The following is a 19,813-nucleotide window of genomic DNA, read 5'->3' as shown; positions in this document are numbered from 1 at the left end:
CTTGTATTTGTACAGCACCATTTCAGAACGTACACAAAGCACTCCACACTGTATGGTGGAGACTTTACAATAATTACAGTAAGCCAACAGTTCCAACAATGAGCAAACACTTGGCGAGAGAGAGAGAGAGAAAAATGCTAAGTGCATCATGGGAGTTTCTGCAGCAGTATTAGCTTCACTGATATTACTGTGGAATGGAAGTAAAAAGAATGCTCACTTGTGATAATGTTCCAATGACTTGGTGAGGATGATCCAGCTTTTAGTCTAATGCCAAGCATGGGAAATAGAAATACACTGTGGTTTTAGCACAGTTTATGTTGTTATATTTTAAGATATTAATATTAATAATCATAATGCAAATATTTTCCAGCATCTTAAAAATATTTCTTACAATTTGATGTAATGATGAAAAAAACAATACGTCCTTCTGGGGGAGGAGGGCCGGCCGTGGCTCAGGGAGAAGGTCGCGGGTTCGATCCTTTCCCCCTCTGTATGCCGAAGTGTCCTTGGGCAAGATACTGAACGGCAAAATGCTGTGTGTGAATGGGTGAATGGAAAATTCAATCCTTAGGGTCGGCTGGAGTTGATTCCAGATGGAATTTGACAAGAGGCGAGGTACACCCATAGATTGTATTTATAAGAGGGTAAACCATGGACAGTCCTCAGTGTATCAGGGCCAACGTGCAGGGACAAACCACAATTCACTTTCACATTTACACCTACGGTCCGTTTAGAGTCTCTAATTTACCGAACCTCCATCTGCATGTCTTTGGACTGTGGGAGGAAGCCGGGGTACCTTCGGAAAACCAACACATAAGCAGGGAGAACATGCAGCCTCCATAGAAAGAACCCTGGTTGAACTGGGATTTGAACTGAGATTCTTCACACAAATCTAAAACCTCTTTTACACCAGAATCAGCAGGTATACACTGCTTTTATTATGCAGTTAAACCCACTAAAGTAAGGCGATTTTACTCCTTTCCCATTGCCAGTACAGGAGTTTGCCTCTCCGGTTTTTTTTGATGTGTTGACATCATAAACACACCGACAGCTGAGCGGCTCTCTCACCTCGTTGTCTTGCCAATTCATGGAGTTCACTCAGGTGTCACATTTCTCATCACTGCCTATTGGAGCCGGAGCCGATTTAAAATCCGAGTCGACGGAAGAGTCATTTGACCCGGGAGAGAATTCTGATTGAATCATTCCCATTGCAGACAAAAGCCAGATGTTAGTTGGTGGTTAGGGGCTTTTTAAAAAAAAATATAATGAATGCACTGAGTGTGGCACAGTGGTACAGGGTTTAGTGGGGGTTCAGACCTGCGGTTCCTGTGGAGTTCTGCACAGGGCTCTGTGTCTGTGCATGGGGATCATCACAGTGCCAACTATATCCACTATGTCTCTGTCTTCCAATTCTAAACTTACTAATTAATTCAAACAAGGGATAAAATACATGTGTTTGGAAATAAAAAAATGTTTTTTTATACTGTTAACTGTGGAGTTTGGTAATATATGCATGATACAGTAAAGAAATCCCATGAGCAGAACCAAACCTCAAGTGATCCCATCAACAAATATTGCACGTGTGTGTGTATCAAAGCTGGACACTAACTTCGTCTCCATCACTGTCATTATTAATCATTAATAGACCACTAGGAGCTGTGGCTCAGGAGGTAGAGCGGGTCATCCACTTACCAGAGGGTCGCTGGATCGATACTTGATTCCCTGGCTCCTCTGGTCAGCATGCAGAAGTGTCCTTGGGCCAGACACCGAACCCTCAAATTGTTCCATCAGTGTATGAATGATGTGTGATAGACACAACAATGAGTGAATGTTACTTGTAGTCTCAAGCACTTTGAGAGGAAGATAAGATAATATTTACCATTAACACTGGGTGACCTTTCCCTGCTGCCCCACATATTGCAAATACATTTTTAAAACTACAGTAATTTGTAACTAATATATATGTATATCTTAAACAATTTTTTAACTACATATTTATCTTTATGTATTTCTGGGGGGGGGGGGGGTACCGTTAAATGTTATGTTAATCTACCTACTAATTCCAAAAATGTCTATCAGTCTGTCTGTTAGTATGTGGAAACAGCTCATCTTTGCAGCTTCACAGTTGGCACGTGTATTGTCAAGGGTTCAAGTCAAATTTGGTTCGAGTTGGATACTTTTTTCAATATCTCCGAAAATATTCCCGAATTTTCGGGTTTCGATCATCTTCAGACTGAAGTTATGTCTTCTTCTAAGTCCTCACATAAATTACAGCCGTGTTCGGCAACAGGCGACAACAATATCTGAACCACCAAATCATTTTGACAATTTGATTACTTTATTTTGACCATATCGGACTGACGGGAGTCGCAAGTGCTGATCTCTACCATGGCAACAACATTTATAGAATCACTTCCTCTTAACAATTTCTCTAAAAAGTAAAACAACATGTTAATTATGTTTATGCGACATTTTATATTGAGCTGAATTTTGAAAAGGTGTGGACTTGGGTCTGAAGATTGTGTCGATTGCGTAACAGACCTCGGAAATAGCCGCCATGCGATGTATGGAAATGTAAACACCAGTAAATAAATCAAAGTTATATTTAAGCCACAATAATAAACCTAATTCAGTTTCAGATCATGAATTACATTGATTTAAAAACAGAAACTTTTGCAGCCAGCATGACAGCCCATTCCAAACCGTCAGCTTTAGAACGGCCACTGCACCACTGAAGTCTCTTGGTGCTGTGAAGGAATCGATGTTCAGTCTATGATGCAGCGTTTCTTAGGAGATATAATGCAATGGGATTCAAATGATTGTGTTTGCAGCCGTTTCATTTCTACAGAATTGTGTGGCGTTCGCTGTTTTTCCGAGTGGAGAAGCCTCTGAACCACTGTTTCAGCATCAGGAGACACTAACGCTTCCCCCCCAAACTCAGGCTAATGAAACCATTTTTAGACGAGTCAGCAGCTCCTGGAGGCTTAGTGAGACAGGTTTTATGAACTGTTAAATAATCTGCTCTCACATCGTACTGCTGGGTTTCTCTGCTCAGATAATATATCATATAAGTAATAACAACACTCATCTGTCATCAGGAGCGGACCGGGACAATAATTTACGCCGGGAATTCGACTCGTTTCCAGGCCACACTTCAACGCAAAGGGCCAGACCTCTAATTTTGTAGGCTAACCCTATTTGGGTTATATCACTGCCCTCTGTCATCTTTTCAGTGACGTCATCTTTGCCAAGTGCCATAAGAATCTCCATTTCTGTTGCTACAACCAAAACAGTGAAAATATGACACCACAATGTCACACCTTGTTAAAGCCCTCTGAGACAAATTGTGATTGGTGAATATGGGCTATACAAATACAATTTGATTGATTGACTGATTGGAAAATATCTTGATTTTTTTCTTCCTAAGTATTAAGAGGTAGAAGTAGCAAATTAACATTCAAATTACGTTGTGATTCATCATCTCAGATCGGTATATGTTGTTGTTACTGCCCCTTTTTTTGTCTTTCAGCTGTCCACGCTGATGGGAGCTTCAAAGTTTCAGTTTGAAGAAGCAGGGAAATACAGGATTCTGCATTTTCACCAGAGCTAACAGTTAATGGTAATTATATAAGTGATACATTAGACATTTTTCCTGGGCACTTATACTCCTTCAGCCAAGAAAGAGTTCAGATTTCCAGGATGCATAAGATGCAGGAGAGAGACAGAAAAGACTCGCGCCACAATATCACGAGACACGACAGGGCCCTGAATTTAGGAGAGATCTGCTGTCATGATAAAGTATTCTATATGTTTTAGAAGGTGTAAAAGTCACTACCCTCCAGATTTTCAGCTCTATTTGGGGTCTGTCATCCTCAACACGCAGGAATCATGATGCAAGTCACTCCAAACAGTAAAACATTTCTGCTGCATCAGAGCTAAAAATCCAAACCATCCTTTTCCGTCCTTCACCAATGAAAAGCTTTATCCTCCCTCCATTATTTCAGCCGCTCACAAACACTGTTGCCCCCCCTCTGATGGAGTTCAGTCCTGTTCTTTTTTTTTTCTCCACAGCACATAACCCCCCTCCCAAATCCACTTTAGGCTATACATAATCATAAGCAACACCGAAGTAGCGGGAAATTTGTGCTGACGTGCCAGGAAAAGCAAGGGGCGAGAGCAACGCGCGGAGAATTCCGATGGCAGAGGGTCCATGGGAAATAAATGCTGACTGAAGTGGTAGCAGAGGAAGAATTGCACTCCAGGGACATCGCTTTAGGCGAGAAAACAACAAAGTAGGGCTAATAATAAAAGTGCACTGGTTTATTATTTGGGTTGTTACATGACAGGGCTATCAGACATCCTGTGGGAGGAGTTTCATTACAAGTTTTCGGGTTGAAAACACTATATATCTGCTTGGTCGGAGTGGGACGATCCTTATCTGGTAGCAATTTTTGGGACTGTTTTTACTGCATCACACAGGAGAAATGTGCAATTAATTCCACACAGAGATGACCTCTCTCGTTGTTTTAGAGGCAGTTATGGTTGTGAAGTGTGTGTGTTTTATATCAAACAGATTGTGGGTCTTACCTTGTACAGAACCTTCAACAGTAACAGACAGTTAATTGGGCTCCTGTGTGTCTTTTGCGGTTGTCTGGCAGCTGGAGCTCTTGGACCGGGGCGCATTGTAACGCACAATCAGGAGGAAGCGATTACATCTCATGGGGTCTGGCGTGACACGAGTCCTTCCTCGCATGTGCCAAACCACACGTCAACTCGTTCCCAATGCAGTGGCTGGATGAGCTCATAAAATGTGTTCGGTGATGAGACTCGCGGGCGATGAGAGATTTGGCCCGGGCTCATCCCAAACGCTGAAGAATCAGCAGACAAGTAACGGCGTCGAAAGCCACAACAGACGGCTGGTGGAGATATCGGATGGGTGGGCTAACCAATGCTATACCCATCAATGATTCATGCTGCAGCAGAAGCAGCACCACATCACAAGTAAACTTGAAAAGGCAAGAGCGCTACAACTAAGAAGTCCCCATGAGAATGGCCTGATGGCAAAAAAAAAACCTCTTTGTTTCTAACTTTTACACACACATTTGTCTTTCTGTAGTTTTTAGGTCACTTGTTCACTGTTACTAGAGCAAATCTGCCTGTTTGGAATGGGCTCCCTGTTTGGCCTGTGTACAGTCTCCTTGGCTATCTGTCCATAATGAAATATAATTTGTAATAAGGGTGTCATAATAGCTGCACCGCTACGGCACCACCACCGACATTTGGTAAATAAATCATACATCTACTCTGATTATACACCCCGCTATAAGTTCGAGAAACACTTCAAGACACAGGACCGAACTAATTCGTATTTTGCTGTCTTTTGCTATTAGTGCCAGGTTAGCTAATTTTACTTTACTCACTTGTAGCACCGGTGAAAAGGCTGCGTTGTCGGTGTGTCTTTCCCTTGAGATGACGGCAGCTCTAGCAGCTCCGGTGTACAGGTACTTGTCGTATTTGTCTTTGTGCGTGGTATTGTATTGGCGACTCAAGTTGAAACCTTTCATGGCTGATTTGGTTTCCAGGCACACTAAACACATAGGTTTGCATTAGAATTCTGTAAAAAAAGAGAATCTGTTTCCAGCTTGCTCTGTTGTGACCAGAATCATTACAACTGGGATCTGGTTCAGATGTGGTGACGGCCTGCTTGCTTCCAACACCAGTGGAACCAACAATTTATTGATATTTGGACATTTTCTCCAGTTTATTCTCCTCATGCACCTGCAACATTGGAATAAAATACAGAACAATCTGAAGCTCCAATCATTTGTGTCTGCAACGTTAGGGTAACTATTTTAATCTAAACTTATTTCACCTCCAGTTTTATTTGATTGATTTTATTTATTTTATTAATTTGCTTTAAATTAAATGTATGTGCTTTATTTTTATTTTAAGGCTTTTGTATTTGCTCTTGTCTTTGCTATTTTGCAAACCTTACTGTTTTTTATTTGTCTTTTTTCTGGTGTCTTGGAATGCTTTGCATATTTGTATATCTTTTTTAATGCTTCTCTAACACGGACAATACGTTTTGTTCTTGTATTGTAACATGTTGTTAATAAAGATTGTTTGAAAAAAAAAAAAAAGAAACACCCATACATTCTGTTCCTGGAGTGAAGTTTAGGTGCGGGTGTATTTCTGAACTTACGGGTGTAGGGGATGCGTTCACCCACAGCACTGTCCGCTCCAGCATTGACCACCGGGGTGAGGTGAGTAAAACCACTGTGCGCTTTTTAACGGTTTGCGTGCTTCCGGGAATAACACGGAAGTCAGAAACGTGTGCATTCGTAACGCTGCGATGTCCATGGTTTTACTTCTCTTCTGTCACAAACTGTCACATTGAATGGGACGTCTGTTCTGAGCTGTCAGTTATTTGCAAGTCACGAGGCAAAGTCCACCGGGAGTTTACTCTTTAAATCCCGCGGAGACAGCATGTTCCGTCTGTCCGTGCAGGACTCTGGAGAAAGGCAGTGGGGAAACAACTCTTAGTATTCAGATCATTTACTTCATTAAATATTACTTTTAATATTTATATGTCCAAAAAAATGACAGAACTATTACTAATAAGTACTTTTCCGAAGTTTTAAGTCGAAACAATATAAGTTAAAATAAAAATGAAAGTATACTGAGAATTCAAAATGAAAAAAATACAGTGTAAAGTATAACTTGTAAATTAAGTTCCATGGGACAGTAATATCATACTAAACGAAAGTGTGTATTATGCATAATGAATATAAGAGTGAGTAATATAATGCAAAGATTTGTAGTAATTATGCACATGAAAAAGAGTAATATTATTGGTATTAATAATATACTTAATACATTTTATTTGTATGGATGTATTTCATGCAAGACATGCAGCTCAAAGTGCTTTACATACAAAATAGATGAAAATAAAACGTGTTCAAATGTAATTCAAAATAAGAGAGCAGATTTTAAGATGAATATAAGAAAAGGAAATAAAATTAGATTTGGCCCATTGGTTAATTTCCTACTCTAACATTAACTCGCCCCTTTTAAGCATATGACACTACATAACATGCATCCCAGCTTATTCATAAGCCTGCAGGGGAATTTCTTTTTTAAAATTGTTTAGTGCCACTCTCCATAACATTTGCACCTTCGTGTTGGAGGCTCATGAGCTGCACGTCAAAACAAACAAGTACTTCACACATAAACACTCAACTAACAATCCACTTTAATATAAAACAAATTGTTGCATAATTGAAATATACATGAATTGAATAGCTGGTATCTTGAAATATCATGGAATACCACTGTGGTGTTGCTGGCAGTCGAAAAAAACAAAGAATCACTAGGAAAACCAAGTCCTGGCGTGATAATGGCTGCCATAATTGAAGCAGTGGGTGTATATTGTGTATAACAGTATATTACAACAGAATCAACATTTGGTGTGGTTTCCTTCAGTGTTTCTGCTCTGACAACATGAAGTCCACATCTCTGCTGCTGCTGCTCTTCTTGGAGATGAGCTGTGTGTCTCCCCTGGAAAGCAACAAGCCCAACTTTGTCCTGATAATGGTGGATGACATGGGAATTGGAGACCTGGGCTGCTATGGCAATAAAACACTGAGGTAAAAAGATTTAGCTGTTTTCACTTGACACCGCGTGGTCTCTCCCCCTCTTTCTCTGAGACCTGCACAATCAGCCCTCGCTAAAATGACACTACACTGTTGCGTGGCGCACACTCTCAAGTTGCTCCCTCCAGTTGTATATCTTATTCTTTCCCTGTTCCCAGATGGGCCAGTTGCATCTTGTCACCAAAATACCATAAGCACAGAGTCGCTGTCCCTGCAAACGAGACATTTAACTGCGCTTTGCACGGTGCCCTATGTTTTCATTGACTAGTAATAGTAAACGTAACCAGTGTGAAGTGCATTCAATGTGCGTCAACTAAAGAACCTTGTGGAGGCGACATCATGTGATAAGTTTAAACACATATATATATATTAAAATTTTAAAATAGTTATTCATCTGCTGCTACCTGGTCCTGTATATATATTATTCAGTATTCACCTTAACTGTTCATTATGTGGTTATCTATTTAGCTTCTGCATATATATGTATTCATACGCTACCGTTTTTATTCATCTGCTTCTTATTCACTTGAACATAAAACATTGGAGTGCTTTTACTTTGAAACAGGTTCGGTAACTGTTGGAAATACATATTGACATAGACAGTGAAACGTTGTCGTTCGTTCACAGCAGAATAAACAGAGGAGATTGTCTTTCACCTGAGTTTTAATGTTTAACTGATGAATTTATGTCACAAACATAAATGGTTTCCACACTTTCTGTATACGTTTAAAAATAAAAGCACTCCATCGTTTCTGTGGACCGAATTCATTCTTTTGTTTAAAAAAAGGGGGTTTATTGTGAAATATTTGCAGGAACGGAAGATGCACGGCTTCGTACTGTATAGTACTTGTATTTATTTGAGTACACAGGACTACTTTTATACAAGAAAATAGTCATATTTTTGGCCATATTCCTTGTCATAGATTGAAAGCAGTTCTGAAGAGGTGAGTTGGATTTGAAAAAGGTTTTAGCTTTATAATTTTGTGGTAGAACAAATAATAATGATAAATTATTTTAATGAAAAAATTCAAGTGTGTCAAAAGCTGAGCTTGAGAAAAATCAAAATCAAGGTCTCCTGCATTTTCTATTTCATATTAATAATTTCCTATTAGTTAATAAGTGGATCACAAGTTGGTGATGTATAGCCAGCTGTCCCTCAGTTGCCCAAAAATGTATTGGATGCCAGCGGATCAAGGCATTTCCTCACCGAACTTTGATTTATATAGTTTTCAGTAAAGCGGTTCTATTAAAGAGTCGGCTCACCCAATTATTTTCACATCCATTGTGTGTATCAGAGAGTTCTGCCTTCACCCTTTTCGATGACAGTGGGATTCAGAAGCAAACTTTATGAAGTGTCCCTGTTGCTCATTAAAGCTTTTGTTGACATCCTCTATTTAATGGGGAATATATTTATATCTATCCATTATTAGCCAATCCCAGAAGACATTGGGTGAGATGCGTGGGAAAACCCAGGACAAGCAGGTCACCAGCATGGAAATATTAAAACATATATTTTTAGGATGGATTTGAAAAAGCTATATTTCTTTCTTCCCTTTTTCGCGTGGACACAAGTTGTTTTTCTTAGACATTTTTCCTCCGATTTTTGGCCACACATTGAAAAGCCTCTCAAAAAGTCCCGTATTCGTCTCTGACTGTTGAACCTGTCTTGTGACTGGTGATGAAATGTGTTTTTCCAGGACCCCCAATATTGACCAGCTGGCACGGGAAGGCGCGAAGCTCACTCACCACATCGCCGCAGCCAACCTGTGCACGCCCAGCAGGGCAGCATTCCTCACCGGACGATACCCGATACGATCAGGCCAGTTCAAGGACGCTAACGCAGGGAGAAATCCTTACAGACTGACACCATGCTTAATGTTCCTCTGCAGGCCAGGACCATGGGAAACACAACTGTTTAACACTGTCACATAAAACAGATGTTTACTCCACTTCCTGCAGGAAACCCATTTATTCCATGGCTGAATTATTTAGCACGGGATTGTCATGAGGTCAACCCACCTACAAGTTAGAGAAAGAGATTGTGGCAGCCTCGAATGCAGTAGCGTGTGGGGACTTTTGGCGTTTGCAAAGAAATGAGGGAATGACATTGAAAGTCATTTGACAGCAGTTGTTGATGTCAGACCAAAGTATGTGAGAGCACTTCTGCAGCCAGAGCTTATGAGAGCAACGAGAGTACTGCTACTTCACAGCTAGACTAACTATTAGTTCTCTGCTTCAGTCGTTAGTCTCATGCATCCGCTCTCTTTCTCTCCCTGTCGGCTGCTCATAACGCACACAACTGAACTATCGGAACAAGCAAAATTTTGCACGCAAGCTACCTGATCTCATAGCAGTGCAAGCGGAGTCAGTTTGAGAAGCGCCCAGTCTGTAGCCAGTCCCGTGTCACAGATCCCAGGTTTGATGCTCAATGGGCAAAAGTCCAGAGCGAGCTGCTCTCTCCTCCACCTGACGAACAATTCGAGAAACGATAGATTCAGCGGACGGCAGTCAAGCTAGCTTCCCGAGACAATAACCCACTGCTGCCACGGGATGGCGTAGATTAACAATGAATGTAAACAAGAAGCATCCGATCCTCTATGAGACACAGTTCTGTTCTGGGATCAGATATAAGGAGCAATACCCTTTCCACTTCTGCATCATTTAATTGATCTCTATTTTTAGATTTAACAGGTCAAGCACTGTTTGACTTGCTTGCCCTAATGGGATGCCACTGCTTAGATGTTACAGTGGGGCAAAAAAGTATTTAGTCAGCCACCAATTGTGCAAGTTCTCCCACTTAAAAAGATGAGAGGCCTGTAATTTCCATCATAGGTATACCTCAATTATGAGAGACAAAATGAGGAAAAAAAAATCCAGGAAATCACATTGTAGGATTTTTAAAGAATTTATTTGCAAATTATGGTGGAAAATAAGTATTTGGTCAATAACAAAAGTTCATCTCAATACTTTGTTATATACCCTTTGTTGGCAATGACAGAGGTCAAACGTTTTCTGTAAGTCTTCACAAGCTTTTCACACACTGTTGCTGGTATTTTGGCCCATTCCTCCATGCAGATCTCCTCTAGAGCAGTGATGTTTTGGGGCTGTCGCTGGGCAACACGGACTTTCAACTCCCTCCACAGATTTTCTATGGGGTTGAGATCTGGAGACTGGCTAGGCCACTCCAGGACCTTGAAATGCTTCTTACGAAGCCACTCCTTCGTTGCCCGGGCGGTGTGTTTGGGATCATTGTCATGCTGAAAGACCCAGCCACGTTTCATCTTCAATGCCCTTGCTGATGGAAGGAGGTTTTCACTCAAAATCTCACGATACATGGCCCCATTCATTCTTTCCTTTACACGGATCAGTCGTCCTGGTCCCCTTGCAGAAAAACAGCCCCAAAGCATGATGTTTCCACCCCCATGCTTCACAGTAGGTATGGTGTTCTTTGGATGCAACTCGGCATTCTTTCTCCTCCAAACAAGACGAGTTGAGTTTTTACCAAAAAGTTCTATTTTGGTTTCATCTGACCATATGACATTCTCCCAATCCTCTTCTGGATCATCCAAATGCTCTCTAGCAAACTTCAGACGGGCCTGGACATGTACTGGCTTAAGCAGGGGGACACGTCTGGCACTGCAGGATTTGAGTCCCTGGCGGCGTAGTGTGTTACTGATGGTAGCCTTTGTTACTTTGGTCCCAGCTCTCTGCAGGTCATTCACTAGGTCCCCCCCGTGTGGTTCTGGGATTTTTGTTCACCGTTCTTGTGATCATTTTGACCCCACAGGGTGAGATCTTGCGTGGAGCCCCAGATCGAGGGAGATTATCAGTGGTCTTGTATGTCTTCCATTTTCTAATAATTGCTCCCACAGTTGATTTCTTCACACCAAGCTGCTTACCTATTGCAGATTCAGTCTTCCCAGCCTGGTGCAGGTCTACAATTTTGTTTCTGGTGTCCTTTGACAGCTCTTTGGTCTTAGTGGAGTTTGGATTGTGACTGTTTGAGGTTGTGGACAGGTGTCTTTTATACTGATAACGAGTTCAAACAGGTGCCATTAATACAGGTAACGGGTGGAGGACAGAGGAGCCTCTTGAAGAAGTTACAGGTCTGTGAGAGCCACAAATCTTGCTTGTTTGTAGGTGACCAAATACTTATTTTACCGAGGAATTTACCAATTAATTCATTAAAAATCCTACAATGTGATTTCCTGGATTCTTTCCCCCCATTCTGTCTCTCATAGTTGAAGTGTGCCTATGATGAAAATTACAGGCATCTCTCATCGTTTTAAGTGGGAGAACTTGCACAATTGGTGGCTGACTAAATACTTTTTTGCCCCACTGTATGTTTGGTGGATTCAAATATGTTCCTTTTTATTTTTTTCTCTTCAACAGGTGTAGCTGGTTTTACAAATCCTGGGGTCTTTATATTTAATGCAGCATCCGGAGGTCTTCCCAGCCAGGAGATGACCTTTGCTAAGATTGCAAAACAACAAGGCTACGAGACGGCTCTAATAGGTACACTGCAGCCGTCTATTATTTCACATTCGCTATGAGCCGCAATGTGAGGTTCCTGGTATGACTTCTGTATTATCCTTGAATAAAAAAGGACCTCATGTACTCAGCTGGATGCCAGAATTTACAGTATGAAGCCGTGCATCTCTCGGTACTGCAAATTGTTCACAATAAAAAACCAAAATAAATAATCAAACCAGCCACCAACAGGGTTGACAGCTGGGTTTGAGTGAAAGCTGTGTTCACCAAGACAACCCTACATGACCCTTGATTGAAATTTATTGTCGAATGTAAAATAGCCCAGAATATAGCTAGTCCAGTAGTCATGCAGGACTAAGGCTCCAATGATCACACGAAAAAATGATCACATGGTTTCTTTCTTTTTTGTCTTGGTCCCAGGAAAATGGCACCTTGGACTTAACTGTGAACGCAGAGACGATCACTGCCACCACCCCAGCGTCCATGGCTTCAACTACTTCTTCGGTATCCCGCTGACCAACCTGCTGGAATGCCAGCCAGGACATGGCGCCAAGATCAACTTCTTCAGATATCTACCCTACAGGACACTGGCCATTGTATTGGTCACCGCCGCCGTACTCCACTACTGCAGCATCCTCACCATCCCCAGATGGCTGATTTGGAGCCTGCTGTCTCTGTCGCTCGTGGTCACGGCTCTGTTGGGAGGATTCATGATGATCATCCCGTACATGAACTGTGTCCTCATGAGGGACCATAGAGTTGTGGAGCAGTCATTCACATCTGAAAACCTGACACAGACGATGACCAAAGAGGCCGTGGACTTCATTGAGAGGTACATTTCAGTTTTCCTGAACCACATGGATCAAAGAGGTCTGTCATTTATGCTGGTGATAATATAAAATTGTACATTTCATAGAAAAGAAATAGAGAAAATATTTTCTTTACACAATAGGTTAAAGCTGCGATGAATTTAACGTCAGTCTCAGTTATTGCACTCCTATGAATATTCACATGTAATGCGGATAGTTTAAACTCTATTTTCTGTTTTTGCAGCAACTCAGCGAAGCCTTTCCTGCTGTTTTTGTCTTTCATCCAAGTGCACACGGCCATGTTTGCCTCGGCAGCGTTCAGAGGGACAAGCCAACACGGCATCTATGGAGACGCCATCCATGAGGTGGACTGGAGTGTAGGTGGGTCAGCACGCACTACGTTATTTGCCATGAATATATAGACGGTGGCCGCTCGCCAGATTCTAATTTGTCCAGCCACAGCTGATGGGAACCTAAGACATTTTCACACTTCACAAGTTGGGGATATTACGAAGCTTCTGACTGCAGCTCCTAAACCTCCTAAATATGAGAAGGCCTTGGTGGGCCTTCTCATATTTAGTTTTGTCTTTCTCCAGCTATGGGGCCTGACTAAAACTACCGTCATGTTACGGGGAAAGGACTAATGCTCCGACATTGTGTGTGGCCACTACGTCAAAATCCCCTCACAGTTCCAGGAAGTGCAACCCCAACCCAGTGGTATTGTGGCAAAGGACAACAGACTGCATTTTTAATCATCACTTTGCAGCGGAGCAGCAACCATTTCAATATTTACCACTCGTTGTATTCCACCAAGTACGACTGCAGCAGCAAAATCCTCGAGTGTGGGGAATTGAAAAAATCCTCTACTTGTTTTTCCTCTATCAGATTTAGGCTCACTTCTAGTGCATCAGACAGTCCTTCATTAATATAAAAGTTTCGTTGAAATAGGCCATTTTCTCTCTGCTCTAATTGCTGCTCAGTCTCAAGGACGGCCTCCGTACAACACCGCCCCACAATGGACTGAATGCAGGGGGCTGCTTTGCTAATGAACGTGTAATTACCCCAATTATTTTAGCTTGAGGAGTATTGTGTTAGCACAAAGGAGGGGGGCAATAATTGCTTCGTATTTTGCTTGCTGAATGCTACTTCCTTTTCTCCCTGGCGCTTGTCTTTTCAATTTGCACCCAGCGGCAAGAATCCTTACAAGGAATTATGATTATGTATGATACAATATCACTGACCATTTACCCGAAGTTTACCGTCTGTTCTCAGGTCAGATGGTGAACGCTCTGGAAAGACTCAAACTGAGAGAAAACACTCTGGTTTACCTTACTTCGGACCAGGGGGCTCATCTGGAGGAAACCCAACATGGATCCAATGGAATATATAAAGGTACACGAGAGAAGTGTGTCTTTTCAGACTCCTGCCAGGCGTCTCACTGCCAGGTTTTTACCATTTATGAAAATTATGAATTCTTTATATTGCCAGCGAGGCTATGTTGAGGAACAATTTGACGCAACCTTGAGATTCAATGTCCCTGAGCTCACAACACCTCCCTGAGTCTGAGATACACATTTAATGAACATGAACACTCATTAAACACATTAAAAATGCATGTCCAGCTAAAAGATAATCCAGGAGGAGGCTGTGGAGGCGGCAGGAGATGAATGTGTGAAAGTAGAAGAGTAGGAGTGAGGACACAGAGCCCAGTATTCACAATGAATGAGTGCCAAAGGTGATGGACCACCTATTTTGTACAAAGTAATTGGAAGGTGTACTCAACATGTGACTATAAAATGACTTCCATGCTTTCCAAACAAATACAAGGCTCCACTATAACGCATCAAAAGATAACTCAATGCATATTTCTCCATCAGCCTCTATGCACCATATTACAATTGAAAACCAACATTAACCAAATTCAAATTGAATATTTACATAAATGTATAACATACAGCAAAGAAAAGCATCGGAGTACAGTGTAGCAATGAAATACAAAATCTCCACCATCTTTGTAACAATTACACCATAGCACTAACTTAAATATTCCTTAGAAGAAACATTGTATTTATCCCATATCCCTTCATCCACCATTCCTGTGTTAGCTGCAACAAAACCTTTCCTTACCAGTAATCTGAATTGTTATTGACAGATTTAAGGGATGCCAGTGTTTTCTGCAACAGTTGTTGAACTTAAATTCCCCTCAGGATGAATTGTGCAAATGTCATTGTGGTTTGCATGGCGAGAACCAGCTGGGTAGTTTCTGTGCGCTGTGTAAATTGTAAATGTTGCCTCCATACATCCATCCATCCATAAGCATCATCATTATATTTCCCTGTAACTGTGAATTGTATTGAACACGATCCCTTTCTCATTGCTTAATGATATTCTCTGTAATTGCGTAGTTCCCGCAAGGAAATTTTCCAGCAAATGAAACACCTCTAAAATCCAAATGTCACAAAACTTTGTGTGTGATGATGAGACTGAAAATCTAGATCGTGCAAACAAAATAGAATCAAAATAAGACCGTTTGTTTTACCCACATCAGACGAGCGGTGCGTCCTAAGAGAGACAGCAGCAGACTATTGTCTATGATTTAAGACAAGCTTCCCTGACAGAGGCTCACAGTGTGGACTCAGATTTGATGTAATCTTTCTGTTTGGACCCAGAAGACCGGATTCAAAGAGCAGCGAAAGCTTTTGTTATGCAGCTAATGTCGGCAATGCTCTTTTATCTCTGCAAGTGGCCACTCTTAAGGAGCAAGTTGTTGCTTTCGTTACCAACCCAGCGCTGTTTTTAGACCAGACCTGCTGAGTTATGGCAGCTGGATGAGAAGTGCTTTCATGGATTTGTGTTTTTTCTTTCCTTTTTCTTTCTTCTGAGCAGCAGGGAAAGCCACAAATTGGGAGGGAGGGATCCGGGTCCCCGGGATTCTTAGCTGGCCAGGAAAAATCCCCGGGGGCGTACAGATAGACGAGCCCACCAGCAACATGGACCTGTTTCCTACAGTGGTACACCTGAGTGGAGCTTCAGTCCCGGAGGACAGGTGAGGCCGCGCAGCGGTGAGACAGCACTCCCTCCACATGTCAGTCAAAACAAGTGCAGCCTGAAATCTAGGTCACATTTAGAAGTGAGTGAGTCACTGGGCCCACAGTGAGTGAGATGCAGGCTCTGAGCAGAGCAAACATGTTTACTAATGAACAGGGGGTATTAAGGATAACTCTGAGGGATTCATCAGCCACTGTGAGTCACAGTAAAAATAATACGTGATATATCAATTCCAGGAAAGTATGTCAATACACTCTGCCTTAAAGAATGGTACAGTCTGTGTCTAATCATCGACAAATATTAAGAAGAAATACTAATGGGGCAGTCACAGCCCATTCTCTCAGCAAAGCGGTCCCTTTTAAATACGACCTCCTCCTCACTGATCCCTGCTCAGCTACACTGCCACTCATGGTCTGCTTCCGGCAACTTGCCTCCACCACCCCAGCCTCCAGCTTTTAGCACTAGGTCCAAACATGGTTGTGGTAAATGGTATTCATCTTGAAAAAATGTATCTTGCCTGATACGCCCACTGGGGGGGTTCTGCACATGTTCCCTGTTTTATTTTAGCATGCTGATTGGCTAATCCAGGGAACAACCAAAGAATGGAGCCATCCGCTCCAAGCATAACTGAATTACCATTTGTGCAGTAAATGGTTAAATGGAACTTAACTGCAACACACAACATTGGTCCGGAAGTAAACAACCCTACAAACCTGCTGATATCAAATGCAGATAGTCACAAAAGTAGAGTAAAGTTGATGAACCAACCATCTCTTGAGAGGCAAATGGGTCATGAGAACTATACCCTGAGGGTCAGATGCCCGTTTTACATTTGTTACAGTTTGGCCATTATTTGGAGGAAAAAGTAAACCATAAAGGATCAATAAATGGATACCGTGCATATTTGGTATCCTGACAACACTCATTCACATACTGAGCAGCTGAATGTGTTTGTGTCCTGTGCTCTGCAGGGAGATCGATGGCCATGACCTCATGGATTTGCTCCAGAAGAGAGTTGAAAGGTCGAACCACGAGTTTCTGTTCCATTACTGCAACGCCTACTTGAATGCAGTCAGATGGCACCCCCAAAACAGTAAGTCCAAACAATGACCCTGATTGATGCTCTAGGAGTTATCCACAACATACATGTAAATAATCTGTATAAATATCTGGTCCCTGCTTGGGACATGATATCTGGAAATCAAATGAAATTTCAAAAACAATAAGAAGATAAGATGAGATGTTACACCCACAGATAGTCAGAATGAGGTAGACAAGAGAGTAAAAAAGGCAATAGAATAAAAATAAGACAATGAAATAAAAATACAGATAATATGTAGATAATATACACCTTTAAAAGAAATATTGTATGTAGATAAATGTACATGAGTAAAGTGCAGTGGTACAAGATGATTGAATGAGGATGTAAACTGCATTTGTGCTTTAAGTATGAGATATTAAAATGGACATAACCAAAGATATGCTGTTATAGTATGGCAGGTGTGATATCAAAATAAACATTCTATGTGATGTGTGTGTGTGTGTGTGTGTATATATACCATAGTATACTAGTATAGCAGTATATTATATAGTATAACTATTTTAAGATGTGTATATATATATACTGTTATTCATTATTACTTTGAAGATGTCTGCTAGCTTTTAATGTAAATACACTGGCTACATATTGTCAGGTCTTCATATGCATATACCACAATACAGACCATATACATGACTAATTAATATCATTATTATTATTACAATTAAAAAACGTTTTATTATATTATCATTACTACTATTACTCTTATTATTCTTACAAATGTTATAAATACTATCACTAATATACAAATACAAATATCGTGCATTATTTATCTATATTTATGTATATACCCTACTACATTTTACTGTGTTTGTAAGCTGTGTGCAAACAGCGCCTTAATCATCAGTAGTCTGCAATCAGCCACATACTTTGCACAAGGATGATAGACGTTAAAAGTGGACTTGAAATCAATATCTTTTGTATGCTTCAAACAACCTCTGGGGATAATGGGGGTTGCAATTCTGTGGCACAGTTATTTTGTGTTTGGGGTCGGGGGCTGAACAGTTTAGAAACCCCTGATCTACGTGACAGACTGTTTGAAAGTACACAGGCTGCCTCAAGGCAATAAGTCACATTGAGTTGTTCCATTTTCTAATTTCTGCAGGTAGCTCAGTGTGGAAAGCGTTTTACTTCACACAAAACTTCGACCCGGAGAACGCGACGACGTGTGTCCACACACAAGTCTGCTTTTGCACGCCGGGCTACGTGACCTATCACAATCCTCCGCTACTCTTCGACCTCTCGAAGGACCCATCGGAGACCACGCCGCTGACGCCTGACACCGAACCAGCCTTCGAGTCCATTGTGTCTGTGATGGCGGAGGCCGTGGAGAGGCACCGGAGATCGGTGAAGCCCGTGGAGAACCAACTATCTGTAGGGAACGTGATATGGAAGCCCTGGCTGCAGCCATGCTGCTCCACACTTGGACAGTTATGTCAGTGCCAGCATTAGCAGCATGAGCAGCAGGACCAATAGGACTTCGCTGTACCTCGAACAGAAGGTCATTGCAGTCACACTTGCGACCTCTTTCCATGAAAAATATCCTATATACAAAACAAGATAACATTTATTGGACATGTTATTCAGTAGCAGGTTGGATTTTTTGATATTTTGGGCCTGTCAATTCAATTTTATTTGTATATGGTGTGGTGGAAATCTGAAAATAAAGCTCGCACAACGGACCCGTCCTTGTATATTTTTGTATAAGAAGCTTCAAACCTTTGTAAAAGGGTCAATACAGAGACAGAATTACCAAGTCTTTTTTATGCTCTTGAAGTTATCTAGTGGGAAGATGAAAACTAGATGTCCCAAGCACTGATGTCCCGAGAAATGATAAGGTCTGAGAAAAAAACTCCCCCATTTAAACAAATCCAGAGTGATGTTTTTCCTGTTTTGCAAAAGCTCTTGTATTGTTGCCTGTTTAGACCTAAGATATTTGAGACCTAAAACCTGGCTCATTCTGTCTCGCTCATCTCAGAATATTTCAAATGATGCCCAGCCCTGATTTGACTCCGAGCATCTGATGATGTGAAGCATCATATAACTCCATAATGAAATAGATTTAGTATGTAAATCAAGAAGAACACAGACACACAGAGAGAGATGTACCCACTGTTTCCCAACTGGTATTATGTAAGCCCACCTGCTGGTTCTCTTAATGAGTCTCAATTAAGGCTTCCCTTAAATTAAAGTTTCTACCCGGGGCTCAGCTTTTTTTTATACATTACATTTTCAGTTCTTCTTGTTGGAAAACTCGCTCTCGGTAATGAAGCACTAAAGGGGCCTGCTGTCTGGAAACGGGCAAAAAGCCAAAAGAGAACGTTTGTCAGCGTAATTATTCAGCTGCCGACTGAAAAGAACCGCATGCACCTGCAATGTGCTCCCGCCCTGATAAGTGTGTTCAAGCCCGAGAACGTCAGCTCACAGAGGAGAACATTTGTCAAGTGTGAGTCACTGCAGAGAGACGGTATGAAGTGTCGCCATGTAAAACACCACTGGTAACATTTCACAGGTCTGATCTGTATGCAAGTCGCACGCGTGTAGGTTGTGCTTCTGCAGCTGCGTAACCTGTAGCCATATTTCTACAGTAGACGTCCCCGCTGAGCCCCGGTGCTGCTGGGAGATTCATCCAGCAGGTAGAAGAGCTGCCTGATCAACAAGCTGATGAACAAACTCCCGTACTGCAAAAATGAACCTGTATCTCCCGAGGCTCT

General features: G+C 41.6%; 1 protein-coding gene across 2 annotated transcripts; it reads left to right on the top strand.

The window, feature by feature from the left end:
* Window positions 1-6,155: 6,155 nt before the first annotated feature.
* Window positions 6,156-18,780, top strand: sts (steroid sulfatase (microsomal), isozyme S). Of its 2 annotated transcripts, XM_034612872.1 has the most exons (10): window positions 6,156-6,263; window positions 7,483-7,646; window positions 9,350-9,471; window positions 12,045-12,167; window positions 12,564-12,975; window positions 13,197-13,333; window positions 14,225-14,344; window positions 15,839-15,998; window positions 16,972-17,093; window positions 18,205-18,780. In XM_034612872.1, the coding sequence occupies exons 2-10, from the start codon at window positions 7,501-7,503 to the stop codon at window positions 18,549-18,551; spliced, it is 1,689 nt and encodes a 562-aa protein (XP_034468763.1). In that variant the 5' UTR covers window positions 6,156-6,263; window positions 7,483-7,500; the 3' UTR covers window positions 18,552-18,780. The 2 variants fall into 2 exon arrangements, with proteins under 2 accessions (XP_034468763.1, XP_034468772.1); XM_034612881.1 differs by lacking the exon at window positions 6,156-6,263 and having other exon boundaries at window positions 7,501-7,646; window positions 18,205-18,778.
* Window positions 18,781-19,813: the final 1,033 nt, after the last annotated feature.

This window comes from Hippoglossus hippoglossus, chromosome 2 (genome assembly GCF_009819705.1).
Source record: "Hippoglossus hippoglossus isolate fHipHip1 chromosome 2, fHipHip1.pri, whole genome shotgun sequence".
Taxonomy (NCBI): domain Eukaryota; kingdom Metazoa; phylum Chordata; class Actinopteri; order Pleuronectiformes; family Pleuronectidae; genus Hippoglossus; species Hippoglossus hippoglossus.
Note: the sequence above shows the minus strand (reverse complement) of the source record. Positions and strands in the feature narration are given on the sequence as shown.